The 15,457-nt window shown below is 43.5% G+C and overlaps 1 protein-coding gene across 1 annotated transcript in view; it reads right to left on the bottom strand.

The window, feature by feature from the left end:
* Positions 1 to 13,003, bottom strand: part of LOC145445005 (chromatin remodeling protein domino-like) — a 32,743-nt gene extending 19,740 nt beyond the window's left edge. Inside the window, exons 1-24 of the mRNA XM_080323089.1 lie at positions 12,809 to 13,003; positions 12,623 to 12,687; positions 8,865 to 9,834; positions 8,686 to 8,800; positions 7,557 to 8,316; positions 7,374 to 7,493; positions 6,930 to 7,089; positions 6,203 to 6,457; positions 5,763 to 5,946; positions 5,498 to 5,581; positions 5,128 to 5,267; positions 4,758 to 4,922; positions 4,012 to 4,134; positions 3,802 to 3,949; positions 3,378 to 3,475; positions 3,075 to 3,203; positions 2,373 to 2,550; positions 2,084 to 2,208; positions 1,901 to 2,023; positions 1,310 to 1,480; positions 1,169 to 1,249; positions 977 to 1,113; positions 727 to 913; positions 212 to 354 (exon numbers count right to left, since the gene is read on the bottom strand). Of these exons, the coding sequence (XP_080179215.1) occupies positions 212 to 354; positions 727 to 913; positions 977 to 1,113; positions 1,169 to 1,249; positions 1,310 to 1,480; positions 1,901 to 2,023; positions 2,084 to 2,208; positions 2,373 to 2,550; positions 3,075 to 3,203; positions 3,378 to 3,475; positions 3,802 to 3,949; positions 4,012 to 4,134; positions 4,758 to 4,922; positions 5,128 to 5,267; positions 5,498 to 5,581; positions 5,763 to 5,946; positions 6,203 to 6,457; positions 6,930 to 7,089; positions 7,374 to 7,493; positions 7,557 to 8,316; positions 8,686 to 8,800; positions 8,865 to 9,834; positions 12,623 to 12,648 (4,622 nt within the window). The 5' untranslated portion in view covers positions 12,649 to 12,687; positions 12,809 to 13,003. The remainder of the gene's footprint in view (positions 1 to 211; positions 355 to 726; positions 914 to 976; positions 1,114 to 1,168; positions 1,250 to 1,309; positions 1,481 to 1,900; positions 2,024 to 2,083; positions 2,209 to 2,372; positions 2,551 to 3,074; positions 3,204 to 3,377; positions 3,476 to 3,801; positions 3,950 to 4,011; positions 4,135 to 4,757; positions 4,923 to 5,127; positions 5,268 to 5,497; positions 5,582 to 5,762; positions 5,947 to 6,202; positions 6,458 to 6,929; positions 7,090 to 7,373; positions 7,494 to 7,556; positions 8,317 to 8,685; positions 8,801 to 8,864; positions 9,835 to 12,622; positions 12,688 to 12,808) is intronic.
* Positions 13,004 to 15,457: the final 2,454 nt, after the last annotated feature.

Genomic DNA, 15,457 nt, shown 5'->3' with positions numbered 1-15,457 from the left:
ACATAGACGACATTCACAAACCAAGGATTCTCACACATGTACGTGGTTATTAAGTTTGGTAGATCCATTGCAAGTGGAATACCAAGTGGAATACCTTGATTTGATGTTCCTCATTGCATAAAAGCACAGAGTCAAGTGACAAGGCACGATCGACACTGCTGTGGTAGAGGTACAGGGGCACAGAACAAAACCACAATTACCAACGGTCTACCTTTCCAAAGCCACATCGACATCGCCTGGTAGTTCCTCGATGAGTTTACGGGGAGTTTGAATTTTCCTCAGTAGCTCGGCGTGAGTCTGACGGATATTAGTCAACGACGGTAAGTGCATTTGATAATCTTGAAGATTCAAAGTCTGCAAAACAGATCAGATTCTTGTGTCTGCCAGCATAACCACCCGTACACGACATATATCCAAGATATCAACGTATGAAGATTTCCTTGACCAAGGGAAGTATCAAGTCCAAAAATCTAAACGCAGGCATAGAAGATCTCAAATCATCAAAACATCACGAGGAAGAATCAAGACTATCCCAGCCATTAACAGGCGAATTTCGACACAGAGTTTGTTATGAACGTTGATTCATTGCAGTCCACGCAGAGAACCACAATCGTATCACGAGTTTTCACGTTAATCTACCTCTGCATGGTTACACGACTCCAGATCGACAGACTGAAGCCGTGTCTTTGAAGCGAGGGGATAATTCTGACATCACTACCGGCTCACCTCAAAAGGACTCTTCGTAGAAACTTTAGTAACCAGGGAAGGAACACGATCATACATCTGATCGGTAAAAAACGGAGAAACAATCGCTCTGGGCTCGAACAGGTTCGGATGGTTGCACACTTTACGGAGCTGCATCAATATGTTGATAACGCTCATAAAGTGGCCAGACTGAAGAGTATCTTTCGTGCTAAAAACAGACGGGCAAGGTCAGTTTTGAAGAAAAGAAGGAATTGCCACTCTTCCAACACACCTGGCTTGTGACATGAAGTCGTCGTACAGAAACCTTTGCCTTTTAGACAGGTGGCAACGGACCACGTGCTCGTACTTGTTGGGCATCTGTTTCTCTACGTCTTTCTTGATACGGCGCAACAAGAATGGTCTAAGTACCTAAGAAGCGCACATTAATAACAAAATTACCTATATTTACATTAATGTATAATACCTTGTGCAACCTTTTGACCAGTTTTTCATTATACTCTTGGCCCCCTTCGATCATACCAGTCAATGGATTCGAGAACCATTCCTGCAACACACACCACGTTAATGAAGAACGCAGAAATATTATCAAGCCGGCTGCACATACCTTGAACTCTTTGTGCGACTGGAACACGTGCGGCATCAGAAAGTGCATGAGAGACCAGAGTTCCATGAGGTTGTTCTGCAACGGCGTGCCAGTAAGGAGAAGACGCCTTTGCGAGTTGAAATTGAGCAGGGTCTGCCATCGTTGAGATTTGAAGTTCTTGATATTTTGAGCCTGGAATGATAAGACATTTTGGCTAGTAACATACAACAGTCCACAAGCACAATATTAAAATATGTTGTCCCACTGAATCTATGCCATTATCAGCTTTTAGTTGCTAACCATGACTAGGGTTAAATCGAACTTTTATGCGCATATTATGACAGAAGAAAACGGTACGATAGTGTGAAGTGCAGCTGTGAGTAGCGTGATGTACGTACACACTATCAAAGTTGCACTTTTCACTACAGAACCAAGAGTCAAGGTCTTTCAAGTGTCCAGAGGACAACAAAAATCAGAGGCACGTACAAAGCCAAGATTTTAGGCAGTCCCCCGGTTTCATATAGCACCAATGCAGACGAGTTAACCACAGACATAGGCAAAGCCGTCCAAGTTAGTGCACGAAAAACACCATCAAGTTCACACAACATTCACCTCGTCTAAGATCAAATATTTCCATTTCTTGCGCCGAAAACTCGTATTGTCCTGCAGCACAAGCTTATACGAGGTGATGCACACGTGAAACGCGTTGCTTTTGGTCCAGCCTGTTCTTTTGGCCTGTCAATGCGGTGTCCGCGTAAAAACGCCAATTCCAGATTGCGCCTGTCAACAACATACCTTCCTTTCCTTCTGTGACCCGTAATACGTCAAAATCTTGAAGCCGGGGCACCATTTCTTGAATTCCATCTCCCAGTTGAGCATGACCGACGTAGGCACCACAATAAGGTGAGGACCCCACACTCCTAAGATGTACGGAGTCTATTATGCCACGATACCACCAAATACAAGAGCGACACGGGAGTAGCCCCATACATTTCGGAGAAACGAGCAACATTTCAAAACCATACTACATGAGCCGCAAATGCACAGAACCTTCCGGTAAACAGCACAGCAAAGCAGCAGTTACCTTTGTCGCAAGCGAGATGGGCCAGTAACGCAATGGTTTGGATTGTTTTGCCGAGACCCATCTCGTCTGCCAAAATGCCGTTGAGACGCTTGTCGTACATGGTCACGAGCCAGTCGAGACCGATGTGTTGGTATTCGCGCAGCGTGTGTTTTAGTAGAACCGGGATCGGAGTAACAACCTGCAAAGCAAATGACAACCGTCAGTCACATTCCACAAACAAATACACAAGTTGTATCAAGCGTATTGTAGCCAAGAGGTGGTCACTAACTAAGAAACCCAGTTGACAGGCTGCGACTACTTCCTACTCGATGAATTTTCTGCAAAATTGCTCTTGATAATTTGAATTTTGTTCAAGTAGGGAGTAGTTTTCGGACACGATAGCATCACTTTTACATATCAATTATCCTTATGCAAATCTGAGAACTGCCTATTTTATAAATGTATCTATTTGCATCTTTGTTAGTCAGGTCATCAAGACCATCCATTCTACCTTTACAGCAATGCTAACAACATTGACCACCTCTTGCATGTACGGTACGCATTCTCAAACATCACAAGCTCAGATTCAAAAAAGTGTATCATTCAAGGTGACCAACACTCCGAACCACAGGGTAGAATCATCATCGCAAGACTTCCAAAAAAACACCTTCAAGTCACACAAGTCAATATCGATTTCTTAATTCTACAGCCCCCAGATTGTACCTGTGTCGTCGCCAGAGTGAAACCGGTAGGCTGCAGACTGGCCGCTTCCGCAGCTACATCGGTGATCTCTTTACTGGGACTGCCATCTTTGGCTTCGGGATCGGTCTTTTCATCGCCAGAAGGCATGATCTGAACAGAGAATGAAGGTGAACATCCCTCCGTTCTCAACACAAGCACCGCTACACTGCTAACAAAGCCGCGTTCAGAGACCTAGTTTAATATCATCACAAGATGCAGTAAAATCCTTTCATCACATTCGCAGCCTCGTAATACAATCCCCGCAAAGTCTAATAACGAACTTACCATAGGCCCCGCCTCGTCTCTTGTAGATTCGGATTTGAACAGGTAGTCCATGCCAATTTCTTCTTCCTCGGGCAGGTCGTCGACACCTTCGTCTTCACCTGAACAAAGCGACAATGAAAACGTGCGTCTGCATGGAACCGCCAGCACCATAAAAAGGTTTGCGACGGATGTTGAAAGACCAGTTCTATAGCCTGAAGTATGTTGGTCTTCAGTCACCAAAGTATCAAGTACCAACGTACCACGAATAGTATCATTAACGAGGATAGTTCTGACATGCATTTTACAATGTGGAAACCTTGGAACGTTGATCAACACCTAGGGCAACGAAATAATATTCGGCGTGCAAGATTATAAATAAAAACAATATTTTGCATCGTCTGTGCTTAGCAATTCGTAGTCATTCTTAGATTTATAGATTTCTTACTTTCCGAGGAGCTTTCCTCCTTTACAGCATCAGGCGAAGCAGGCAAGGACTCCATCTCCTCATCCTTATCTGCCTCAGGAGGTTCGTCAGCATCAAAGGCGCCTGAATACATTTTCATAAGGTCTTCCAACGGCATCTCCGACTCGGCCTGAGCAGGAAACAGTCCGGTCAGCATCACAGAAACAAGACTTAGATCGCTTTTCACCATACCTGCAGATCAGCAATCTCTTTCCCGTGATCAACATGTTCTTCCTCCTCCTTGGCAATGGTGGTCTCGTCGTCAGACGCGTCGCTGCCCTCTTTCTCGACATCAAACTCCTTATCGTCACGATCCTGATCAGCAAGCAAAACGGTCAGCAAAATCGTCCAGAAAACAATTTTACGATTCAAACAGATTGGGGTTTTGCAACAAGCAATGTATAACCGAACTTAATAATCCGTCAACAACAATCAGGATCATCGGAAATCGGCGAAATCAATATCTCCTCATTTTCTGGCCACCAGCAAATTCAGTATGATCACAGATGGTAAAGAGTTGGAGGACGTAAAAATGAGACTTGAAAATAGATGTAATGAGAGTAGCATTGGTGGGGGGAAGTCGTAACCCTATAACGCAGAATGTTAGGCGAGATATTCATCTATTTGTTTTAGCTTGCAGTTGTCCAGATGCAGCCATTCATCTAGTCATTTCATGTGCAAGTGTAGCAATGACTGTTACATTGTTCAAATAGTGGTCTTTAGTTTGATAAAGATGTTTCAAGCTAGATGCCACATTTGAAACTAGCTAAATATAAATAGATCAGGTTCACAGGCGGAGGTGAAAGTTATCAGTTAACACAAGCATCTGAATGTACGACAGTATAATTAATGGCAGAGCATAAGCAAAGGCTCATGTAATAATACAGATTCTAGTACAAGACATTTCAAGCTACAATGATTAGATAAACAGGGCATACCTTTTCCTCAACTTTCACTTTCTTGACTTCTTCATCCTCTTGCACATCATCGGAGCCCATCTTCCTCTTTCGCGCAGATCTCCTCAGCGAAATCGAGCTCGGCTTCGAACTGACCGCGTCCTCGTCCGATGACTGCGCGACGGCCAGAGGCTTCTCATCAGTCGGCTAAAACAGACGAAACAGAACGTCAACTTGACTTGCCGATGCGACCAAACAAATGTGTGGGTCAACAACGGACAAGAGTCTGGCATCAAACCGAGACTCCAAGTTACCTAGTCGGCCATTTGCTGTCCTCCTTGTAATGACCACCGAGAAATGAGTATTCAAGATGGTAAAGTGAAAAGGAGTTGAAAAATCTCGACCCGCATACCTGTTCGGTTACAGACGATGCAGACGGCTTTGCCTCCTCCAACGGTTTGCCAATATTCTCAATGATTTCAGGTGGAAGGGTGCTCAACAACTCTTCAAACGGCAGCTCACTTTCTTTTTTTAGAAGCGTAACTTCCTTTTCTGCAAAATATACGGAACTCGTGTACATTCGCATAGGCATGAGAATGGCAAATGACTGCACAAACAATCAAGCTTGGCTTCCGTGGCTTTTACAAGAAAACTAGAAATCATAATTCAAAATTAAAACGAAAGCAACACACAATCAAATTAGAGTTACATTACTGGCATGTCACTCTAGTTAGCTTAATCAGACTAGAATTATCTACTCCTAAAGTAGACTACATGCATACCTTCTTCACTTTTTTCCAAGGCTTGCTCGGCGACGGCAATCGTTTCCTCGTCATCAGAAGACTGGCCTTGAGGCAGGAACTCATCTAAAAGGCACACAGATGATCAGCTAACAAGCAGTCGACACAGTCACCGCAATGAAAGGCTTAGAATAGCATAATCAGGCAGACGGTGTCAACAGAAGATTCTGAATTACGTCCCATGTCTCTAAAACGTCATCATTATGCTACGCATATTAAGAGACTATTCACTAACATGGGATCCTACCATCACTGCCTTGTTTCAAGCCTGACGTCGGGCTGTCGGAACCAACAGATCCGGCGGGCTTGTTCAGACCCTTCGTCAGCCAATCAGAGTACTTCTCGGTCTGGTCGACGATATAACTCAAGTGCATATCCAAGGCTTTCTGACGCTTTTCGTCGAGAAGGGAACGTTGCTTATACTCCACAACCTGAAATAACCGCGTACATTAATTAGCTGTAGGTGGACAGGGGGTTCTTGATTCGGTTAGGGGACGTCACAATCACAGGCAATGTTGACTACACTTTAATAGCGACATCAGCCAGACGGCATCAACACAAGATTCTGAATTACGTCCCATGTCTCAAACAAGTCATCACGTGTCGCTTAAACAGAACATGTCTAGGGTTAGTGTAGTATTTTTAAAAAAGGCCTCATTCGTAGCACAAACACATAAGTCACAATACCTTTCCGATATTCCCCCAGAACACCCTGATTTCGCGCGCCATAGTCGAAGCGATTCGACGAAGCCTGTTCTGTTCTTCACGCTTCGCCCGGCGCTCTTGGTCATGCTGCTCCTTGTGGAAGTTAGTAACGGCCCGAGCAAGTTTCCTCGCGGCCGCCCTCTTCCATTTTCGTTCTTGCGCGAAATCGGCGGCCAGCCATCGCATTTCTTCGAGCAAGTAGTCCCAGTGGGTCTTACTTCTGGGAGGTTCTTGCACCTGTCAAAATCACCATCGTCGTCAGGATTTTTTTTACTGGCTTACCCCATGTTATTGTTACTACATTGTCTAAAATACAGTGCACAACAAATTTGTTCAACCTACCCACCTTTAATAAAACTACAATCATAATTAAATAGTATATTCATAATGACATCAACCAGAATATTTTCGGCACAGAGTCTCACTGTATATTGCAGTTTTATACACGCAAGATCTTCACATACAATTTGCTTTAAATACATTATCTACCCTACGAACTACAGGTTCGAATAGTCATGCATCAGTTTTTAAGAACACAACAGTTTCATGGAAATTTATAGCAAAAATTATTTTCGTCCAAGAAATAACTCCCTAATTTTTGTACTTCAAGAACTACAGTACTACAGGTTTGAAGTAGGCCAATTGTTTTTAGATAACCTAAAAATTTCACCCACGATTACAAGAACGCATGGCAAAACATCAAAGTTACCTTTGGGAGTCGTCGCTGCGTCCACAGACCCTGCTTTCGCAATTCAACAACCTTCCGCTGGATAACGGCTTCCTGCTTGGCACGCTCCAAGATCTCTTCCTGCGAACCAATGCTGTCGTCGAGTTGTGCCGGCGTGCCTTGCTTCACCAACTTTTTCAACCTGTAACAACAGTATCTCGTGGTTGGCTTATAATTCGGCACTGAATTTGGCAACACAAATATCAAAAAATGAACGTCTCGCTGAATATGAGAGAGACTTGTGCTATATGGCATTCATAGAATTTGGCATGTTGAATGCAGAAGATGTGTATCAATGTATCCAGGTAGTGATTAGCACAAGAGGCTTCAAGTTAGGTGTTAGGATCAGGGGCTGTCAAGTCATAAATCTAACAGAATCTTGTCTCGTGATAATGGAGACACCCAATCCAGACGAGCAGTACTTACAGTTGAGACTGGTTTTTAGGCGAATCGTTGATTACTTGATTCGAGTCCGACACTGGCAAGGATTTCATCTGTGGCGTAACGCGATGTTCTGCATTACGGCTTTCGTCCCTGGACCGAGACCTGTAAAAATCCAAAGGCATATTGAAATAACAAATTGTAACGCTTTCCAAACTTTCAGCTTACCTATTTTTGCTACCGGTTTTCTCAGATGCTTTCTGGCGCGACGATTTCATATCGGTATCATCATGCGACACCGAACGATTCCTGATGCCTTTCCCGGCAGAGTGGCTCCTCTTCGAGCCAACAGTGCTGGACGCGTCCGACGCAGGTGAAGCAGGATCAACGCTGCTATTTACCGAATCTTGCGATATTTTTCGAGGATTATCGGCACCCGCTCTAATGTCGGGCAGTTTTGATTTCAAATATTCAAGCAATTTGGCGGACGGTCTCTTTTTGAACTGGACGTAGTCCATTATGTTACCGCCGTTGCGCAAGAAAAACAGTTCTGTGAGGTACTCTTTATACAGGTCCAATTTCTCCTGTAATCTAGTCCGGTATATCTCACAAAGCTGCAATCGTTTTTTAATAATTTCTGGGTCTACATTGGACGCATCGTTTTTGCTGTCCGCTGTATGATCATGACAGCTATCAGCCGATTGATACATGCTGTGTGCGTCAGTTTGTTCGACGGGTGACCGTCTCTCTGTCCCAGCCTCGTGAGAGGCGGACATCTCTTTTGTCGTAGCAGTAACGTCCGTTTTCATCGGTGTCACAACGTTCGTAGGCGTGGCGACGGTACTGCTGGTAGAAAAAGTAGCTGATTCAGTCGTTTTCTTTTCGGATAAGTGGCTTCGAGTAAGTCTGGCGGTTTTCATTGAATCACTTCTGGATGGAGGCTTGGCCAAGTTGTTGTTTACCAACGCGTCTGCTACCGTACTCCTGTCTGCAATGGAGAACATCAACTATGAGTAAAGTATCGCAATGAGAAACCATATTATCGAGTAGCGATTTGTGTTGAATCATGACTCAAATACTCTAATCTGATCCAAGTATTAATTAATTCTAGTGATTCAGGTAAGATTAACGAGAGACGAATATTTCAAGTGAAATTATATAATCATGCCTCTTGCCCAGTGAGTTGATTTACTTCATCAACGACAATCATAGTTGCGTTACTATTTGATAGAGGAAGGCTGTTAACTTCTATTGTTCCTAATGTTGGCAGTAAACCCTTACCCTTAAAATACATTTGTTAAATGTCTACAATATATAGTCCTACAGGTTTCAGGCATTAAAACCAAATCAAACAAACCTGCTATAACCAATAGATTGTCCTGCTTCATATTACGAATCGGAGTCGGCGGCATCATCAAATGCTTCTGTAGCAATGTCGATTTGGGCATTTGGCTATCCGCAGCCACGGTGCTCTACAAATGAACATGATATTGTCACAGAACTATTGAACAAAGAAAGCAACACAACACGACCCACCGGCGACACTTGAACAGGTGACGACACAGTAGAAACAGTCAGGGTGGACAACAGGTTCAGAGTCTCCGAAGACAGTACTGGCAAGGGCGCGACATTGATATTCTCCCAGATCTTCTGCCCGGGATGGGTACTCTGTTGCCAATGACCTTGATTCTGCTCACCAGGTTGCACAAAGCGATGCGGTTTTCCCGGCGAAACAGCCATGTTTAACTGCCGTGCTGCTTTGTACGGAGATCGTGACATTTGAAGTTGCGGGCCGATCGGCTGAGGAGAATGGTGCGGGCTGCGCGGAATCATTGGTGACAACTGATGATGCTGGCCAGGATCTACGTACAAAGAACTGGGAACTGGGGACCTGGGCACAGAGCCTATGGGTTGTGGAACAAAATTATATGAAGCAGGGTTTTGACGATATACAGGGCTTTGAGGCGGGTAGGTACGGGGAGACACGTTCCTGACATGACCCGTGGCAGTCATTTGTTGGGCCGACTGGGGTTGGGACATGTAAGTACCGTGAGGCGATACCGGCATTTGCAGCCTACCGCCAAGCATCATCGGAGAAGTCGACGGCAGCATATTTACAGGTTGACTTTGCTGTTTGATAGGTGAAATCATCCCGGCTAATGACTTACGCGGGACAACCAGCGAGCTAGGAGACAACGGGGGTCGCCCTCCTTGCATTGCAATCGCCCCGGGGCTCAGTGAAGGGGAGTTGACCGGAGCTTGCATCCTCGACGTACCAGGAGCACCCTGAACTGGATATACTGTTTGATATTGTGCGGGATTCGGTTGAAGTTCGGAATACGGAGCCGGTCGTTGTGAAAACGTATGACCCATGCTCGGGAGAGTCTGTGTACCCGGGTAGGGCGGAGGCTGAGAGGCAGCTGCTCCGGTATTCGACAACATACTGGTGGCTTGACACTTGTTTTGGGCGGCATGCTGTTGGTTTTGTGGTTGATTAGGAACAAACCTGAAAGAATGTAGGTTTTGAAGAGGACAGTCCACACATGCTTGACATACCACAATATGCTTAAAATTTAGGCACGATTCCAGCTTTTTGAATGTGTCTAATTAAAAACAACTATACTTGGATATGATAACATGCTGCAGTCCAAGAACGATTGCCACGACTTTGAAAACAAGTTACCTCAAAACCTATTACCACAAAGATTACAGAGCACTGGAACAGCTCTTCGATGCTTTGGATGAGAATCCGCACTGTTCAAGCGATCTCAGCATTGCAAAACCACAAGTACAGATCATTTGATGTTAATGTAAAGTTCAGCATTGCCATACATTGTCTCCACACCTAATGTAAATCACATTATAGCACACATATCCCCTACTGAAATCTCGTACGTTTTGCCTAATATAGCAGTTGAGTAGCGATACTTCTACAAGTCAAAGTAATGTATCAATTGATGAAAAATTGAAGAATTGCATGAGCACAGGATACCAGTTCCATATAGGCACACATCTACTTCCACCATTCAAGGACAGCTACATTTTTGAGGTAGGCTGGTTCATCAAATATATTACAATTTTACCTCAATTTGAGAATGAAACAGGTTACACGTTTGTCGATCAATCAAGTAAAACGCAAATTCTAAATTCATGCTCTGTGCATTGGTAACAGAAAGGTCATGGTCTATACTGGTGACATCAAGTCAAAATGATGCGAGCATTGTCCACAATTTTGATTTAGAAGTAGGCTTCAATTTGTTTCGGACAAGTCACTTACTTCGTTAAATTCGGACAGTGCAATTATGCGACACATGGAAGTATTGAGGCTCAAGTCAGCTCAAGTTGCATTTCTTTCAAAGGAAACTGAACAATCATTATCAAGGTAGTGGTCTCGAGCAATACTTCCAAGCTTTGCCTTGCAGAAATTTCAAAAGAACTACATATAAATATCTAGCGTCAGTCGACAGAATCACAGTAACAAATTCAGCATCTGATATTACATTCATTTTGCACACATCTTTGATTCAAATTCAGGATTGATTTTCTAATTTTTGATAGTTCACCGGTCCGCATAACATCAGTTTCCAAGTTTTACCGACCCACGACTTAGAAAGGGCCAGAGTGGAATCGGTGGCTACGGCACGCGCAACATCACGCGAGCATTTACATCTGATCACGCCGATTGATGAATTATGCTGACGTCACAAAGCGATACCATAGTCCAGACTCAGGATAAGGCGTTTACGCTTTACAATGAACACAAGCAAGCGTGGCATTTGTGCAACAGCGAATATACGGCTTAACCCTAGTTCAACGTATACCAGGTCTATTTTAGCACATTGTGTTGTTGAATGAGTAATTCAGTATTGAATCAGAGCAAAAAATATTTCAGTCACGCGGATGAAATTTTCCAATCACGCGAGAAATCCGTCTGTCACGCACAACATGTTGTCGAAAACAACCACCGATTCCAGTCTGGAGAAAGGGTAGGGAACCAGTGTTACCGTATGTAACGTAACACCAATATTCGACATTTTAAAAGCTACAAGAACTGCTGGCCAGCAAAAGCTTGTAGGCAGCAACCATGCGCTATTTCGGATACTATATTGATACATCGCATTTCTTTCCAACAACGTTGATTTTCAACTGCTATTAGCAAGTATTTTTGAACACGACTGGCTACACTTGAGTTAGTGGAAGGGTTGGCAGAATTTTACCAGTGGTTCGAGTAAAGGGTCACCACCCACCTACTCGAAAGGATCACCAATAGAATTCTCAGTGAATCAACCACTAGGTTACGATTACGATAGCTGTTCAAATTAACGGCTGTTAAAATTAACAGGGTTCAATATATCTATTAAAACTATTCTAGCAATAATTTAAAATAAATTTCATTGTTAAACCTCCAGCCAATGATACTATGCTATAATATGCCTAACTTGTACAACTTAATCAAAATGACGTAGCCAGCATGCACATACACATCAGACTGGAATCGGTGGTTGTTTTCGACAGCATGTTGTGCGTGACAGACGGACTTCTCGTGTGATTGGAAAATTTCATCCGTGTGGCGGAATTATTTTTCCGTCCGAGTTGATACTGAATTACGGTACTCATTGAGCGACACAATGTGTTGAAAGAGACAGCTGGTACACGCTTGACTACAGACTGGAAACAGTGGTTGTTTTCAGCAATGAGTTGCGCTTGACAGATGGGTAATCATAGAATAATCAAGTAATGAAACAGGAAAGTTGCGCGTGACGTTGCCACTAATTCCACTCTGGGCCGGACCAGGGTTACGCCGTATATTTGCTGTTGCGCAAATGCCACGCTTGCTTACGTTCATTGTAAAGAGCAAGCGCCTTATTCTGGATCTGGACTCTGGTAACGCTTTGTGACATCAGCATAATTCATTAATCGGTGTGATCACATATAAATGCTCGCGTGACGTTGTGTGTGCTGTTGCCACCAATTCCACTATGGCATGCACATACAGATACAGTTGAGATATGTAATTATAATATAAAATGTTAAATTTCTAAAGATTTACCGTGATCAGAATCAAAATCTATACTGCATAGTTGTGTGATCAGTTTTCAATTTGAACAATGCACTAACACCAACTTTGTCTGCAATCGTATGACAACTTGTCTTAGAAAGGTTTCAACTAATATATTAATTAGGTTATATTCAACAATGAAACGCGAAATTGTATTGGCACATTACAACACCTTACACACGGCAAAGTTAACTGTATTGGTTTTCAACTCAAAATATAGATAACACGCACTCACCTCGCAGGGTTTCCACCTTGCTGCATTGTTTTACCCTATACGGTTAATATCTTCAGTTTTTAAATCTGAAAGGCAACGGCACGAAATAAATAGGCGTATATGATCGGACCGAAAGCGAGTGACGACAAATACGTATCCCGATTCAAACGCAGAAGCTATATTCAATGGCAGCGTGCGAATACTCACTTTTTATCCAGTGACATCCGGTTATAGACGGTCCCTTTGGCGGTCTTGGGACCTCCATCCAGAAGATTCAAATCTCCGCCTTTCGACTTACATGCTTTCAGTGCGACAAGACAAACGCACATCTGCTCAAACACCACATCTTTGCAGTACCACGAGGAAAACGAAAAGACCTAATCGCGCGGTTACAGTGATAATCGAGAGAAGAAAAAAGGCGTTGAGACAGCGCCTGGTGCGCATGCGCATGTCCTACTTGCCGATCTACACGTTTCCGACTCGCGAAGCTTTTGCCGCCATTTTTAAAAATAATCTCAACCGCAACTGATGCTGGTACTCATGAAATAACCTTCAGAGTTATACAATTCTAGTCAAAATGGTATAGGGATACTGTCACAAGGTCATCCCTGGTGGTTATGTCACTTTGGCGATTTTGACATCTCTGGGTAAGCATGCAATTAATTTTTTTCGGCAGACTGACTGTAAAGCAGCAGACATGACTTTTGATCGTGAGCGTCACACTGCGGATGTAAAGGCGCTGGATTTTCGATTCAGCATAAAAACAGCAGTGGTTTTCAATATACACTATACAGTATTATAATGTACGGGCCGCGGAATAGACTACTCCAATTCGTTTCGGCACCCTCCTATCCTTTCATTATATCGCAATCCTATGGTGTAGGAAGGTGTCGAAACGATATTGGAGTGATGATGACCTAAATTTTTCCATTAGTTCCATTAGATGCAAAATGTTTGCATAATTTACAGAATTTAGTCTGACTATGTTGGCAAATGTGGGAACGATACATTTGATTCACAGTAGCGAGGACTACTTCCCCTCGGAGTCAAAAGCGCACGAGTACGGCATACTCGCGTCAACGAAGAACAACCACCATTCGATCAGGACGGAATACAAGAAAACGCATTGCTACATCAAGTAGGCCTATGATGTCGGACCCCAATTGTGGAACGGCATGCCGCCGGACTGAATAGGCTACAAGAAAACGCATCGCTCTATCAAGTATGCCCAGGCCGTGTTATTTTTGGCATATGCCAAAACTGCCAAAAATAACTTATTTTTGGCATTTTTCGATTTTTATTTTTGGCAGTTTTGGCATCGTCCTCTAAATAGATAGTTTCAGCCTCGAATTAGTCACAAAAACGCTTTATTTGGGCTAGTTTGTCAAAAGACACCACAAAATGTGCAGCATCCACGTATAATCAGTGCCAACAAACAATAAGAAGAAGAAAAAATTAACGATTTCATAGGTTAATAATATCAAACGAAACCACAAAATGTGCAGTATCCATCGGAATCGGTGCCAATAAGCAAAACAAAAGCCTAACAAACACGCTCAACATCTGATTGTTACAGCTGTTGAATAGACTTAAATCTTTTGCACTGTAACAGTGCATCCAAACTCAGGTCAGCCAAGTTTCTCCTAAATTCATTTCTCGCCCAGCGAATCTGGGAAATATCGGCTGAGGGAAAGAATGTTGCCAGTCATCCACAAAAGGTTTTCAGAGCTTCAAAATCTTTGGAGGGCCGAACCGGCTTCCATGCATCATGAAAAGAGATCACTTCGCCAGTGCCATCGATCTCATCGCGGAAAGAATTTTCTTCCCGATCATTTTCCAGGAGTTTCCTGTGTTGTCTCTCAACACATTCTATTTAGTAGCCAGACTATCATTTCTCCTTCAGTCTACCGATATATTTTCGGAGGACTTTTGTCACTTCAGGTGGCTTTAATATTACCAACTCGCATGGAAGAGTCCTATGGGAAGGTTAGCTTGTTTAAGAACATTGACGCAACAAGACTGTCTGGCAAAACGAGACTATGCACCTCAGAAATAGCCAGACAGTTTGTTGGGTCACAATGTTCAACTCGATCACAATGCAAAAATCGTGGTTGATCCAGTTCCAGTTCCATGAGCAGAATATAATTTATATTTTAATAATCAGCACTGCGGCAGCTTCTCATTGATACCCGTTTTATCAAATTTAGCGCTCGACAAGCCGGTCAAAAATGGTCGTAAAATTGCCTTTGGAGAAATGGAAAGTAAGAAGTAAACCAAATGCAGTCAGCCGTTCAATCTCGCTGTGCCCACACCATGTAGGACACCATGCTTTCAACCCCTAATGCCGTTCACAAACGCTCTTCTCGCTTGTAACGCGGTCCTGTTAACACAACACCATGAACAAAATACACTATTTGGCAGGCCGTGTTATTTTTGGCAGTTTTGGCATCTGGCTCCTGAAATGCCAAAAATAACACGGCCTGAGTATGCCGGACCCGAATTCTGGAACAGCATCTCGCCGGCTATCCGAAAGTCGTCGAGCATGTCCCCATTCAAGTCGATATTATTAATATTATATACACAACAACGACAGCGCTATCGCCTGGAAAGGCCTTATTGTGCGCCACGGCATTTTGTAAGTTCGATGTCTTTGCTTTTATTCTTGCTCGCGCACTACCACACTTCCATTCACCCTCTTTTTCTTACTTCCGTCTCTGATGCTGCCGACGTTAGGATCTCGACTCACTCTGGACTTTTCAAGACGCTGCGTCAACAGCGGGAGAAAACATAGCGGAGTCGGGACTCGAACCACGAACCATTGGCGTCGTAACGGTGTCGCTTTAGCACATTGCGCCA

The sequence above is a fragment of the Botryllus schlosseri genome, chromosome 8 (assembly GCF_051294905.1).
Source record: "Botryllus schlosseri isolate E-star chromosome 8, Bs_hap1, whole genome shotgun sequence".
NCBI lineage: Eukaryota > Metazoa > Chordata > Ascidiacea > Stolidobranchia > Styelidae > Botryllus > Botryllus schlosseri.
The sequence above is the reverse complement of the archived record's forward strand: the minus strand, read 5'-3'. Positions and strand labels throughout refer to the sequence as shown.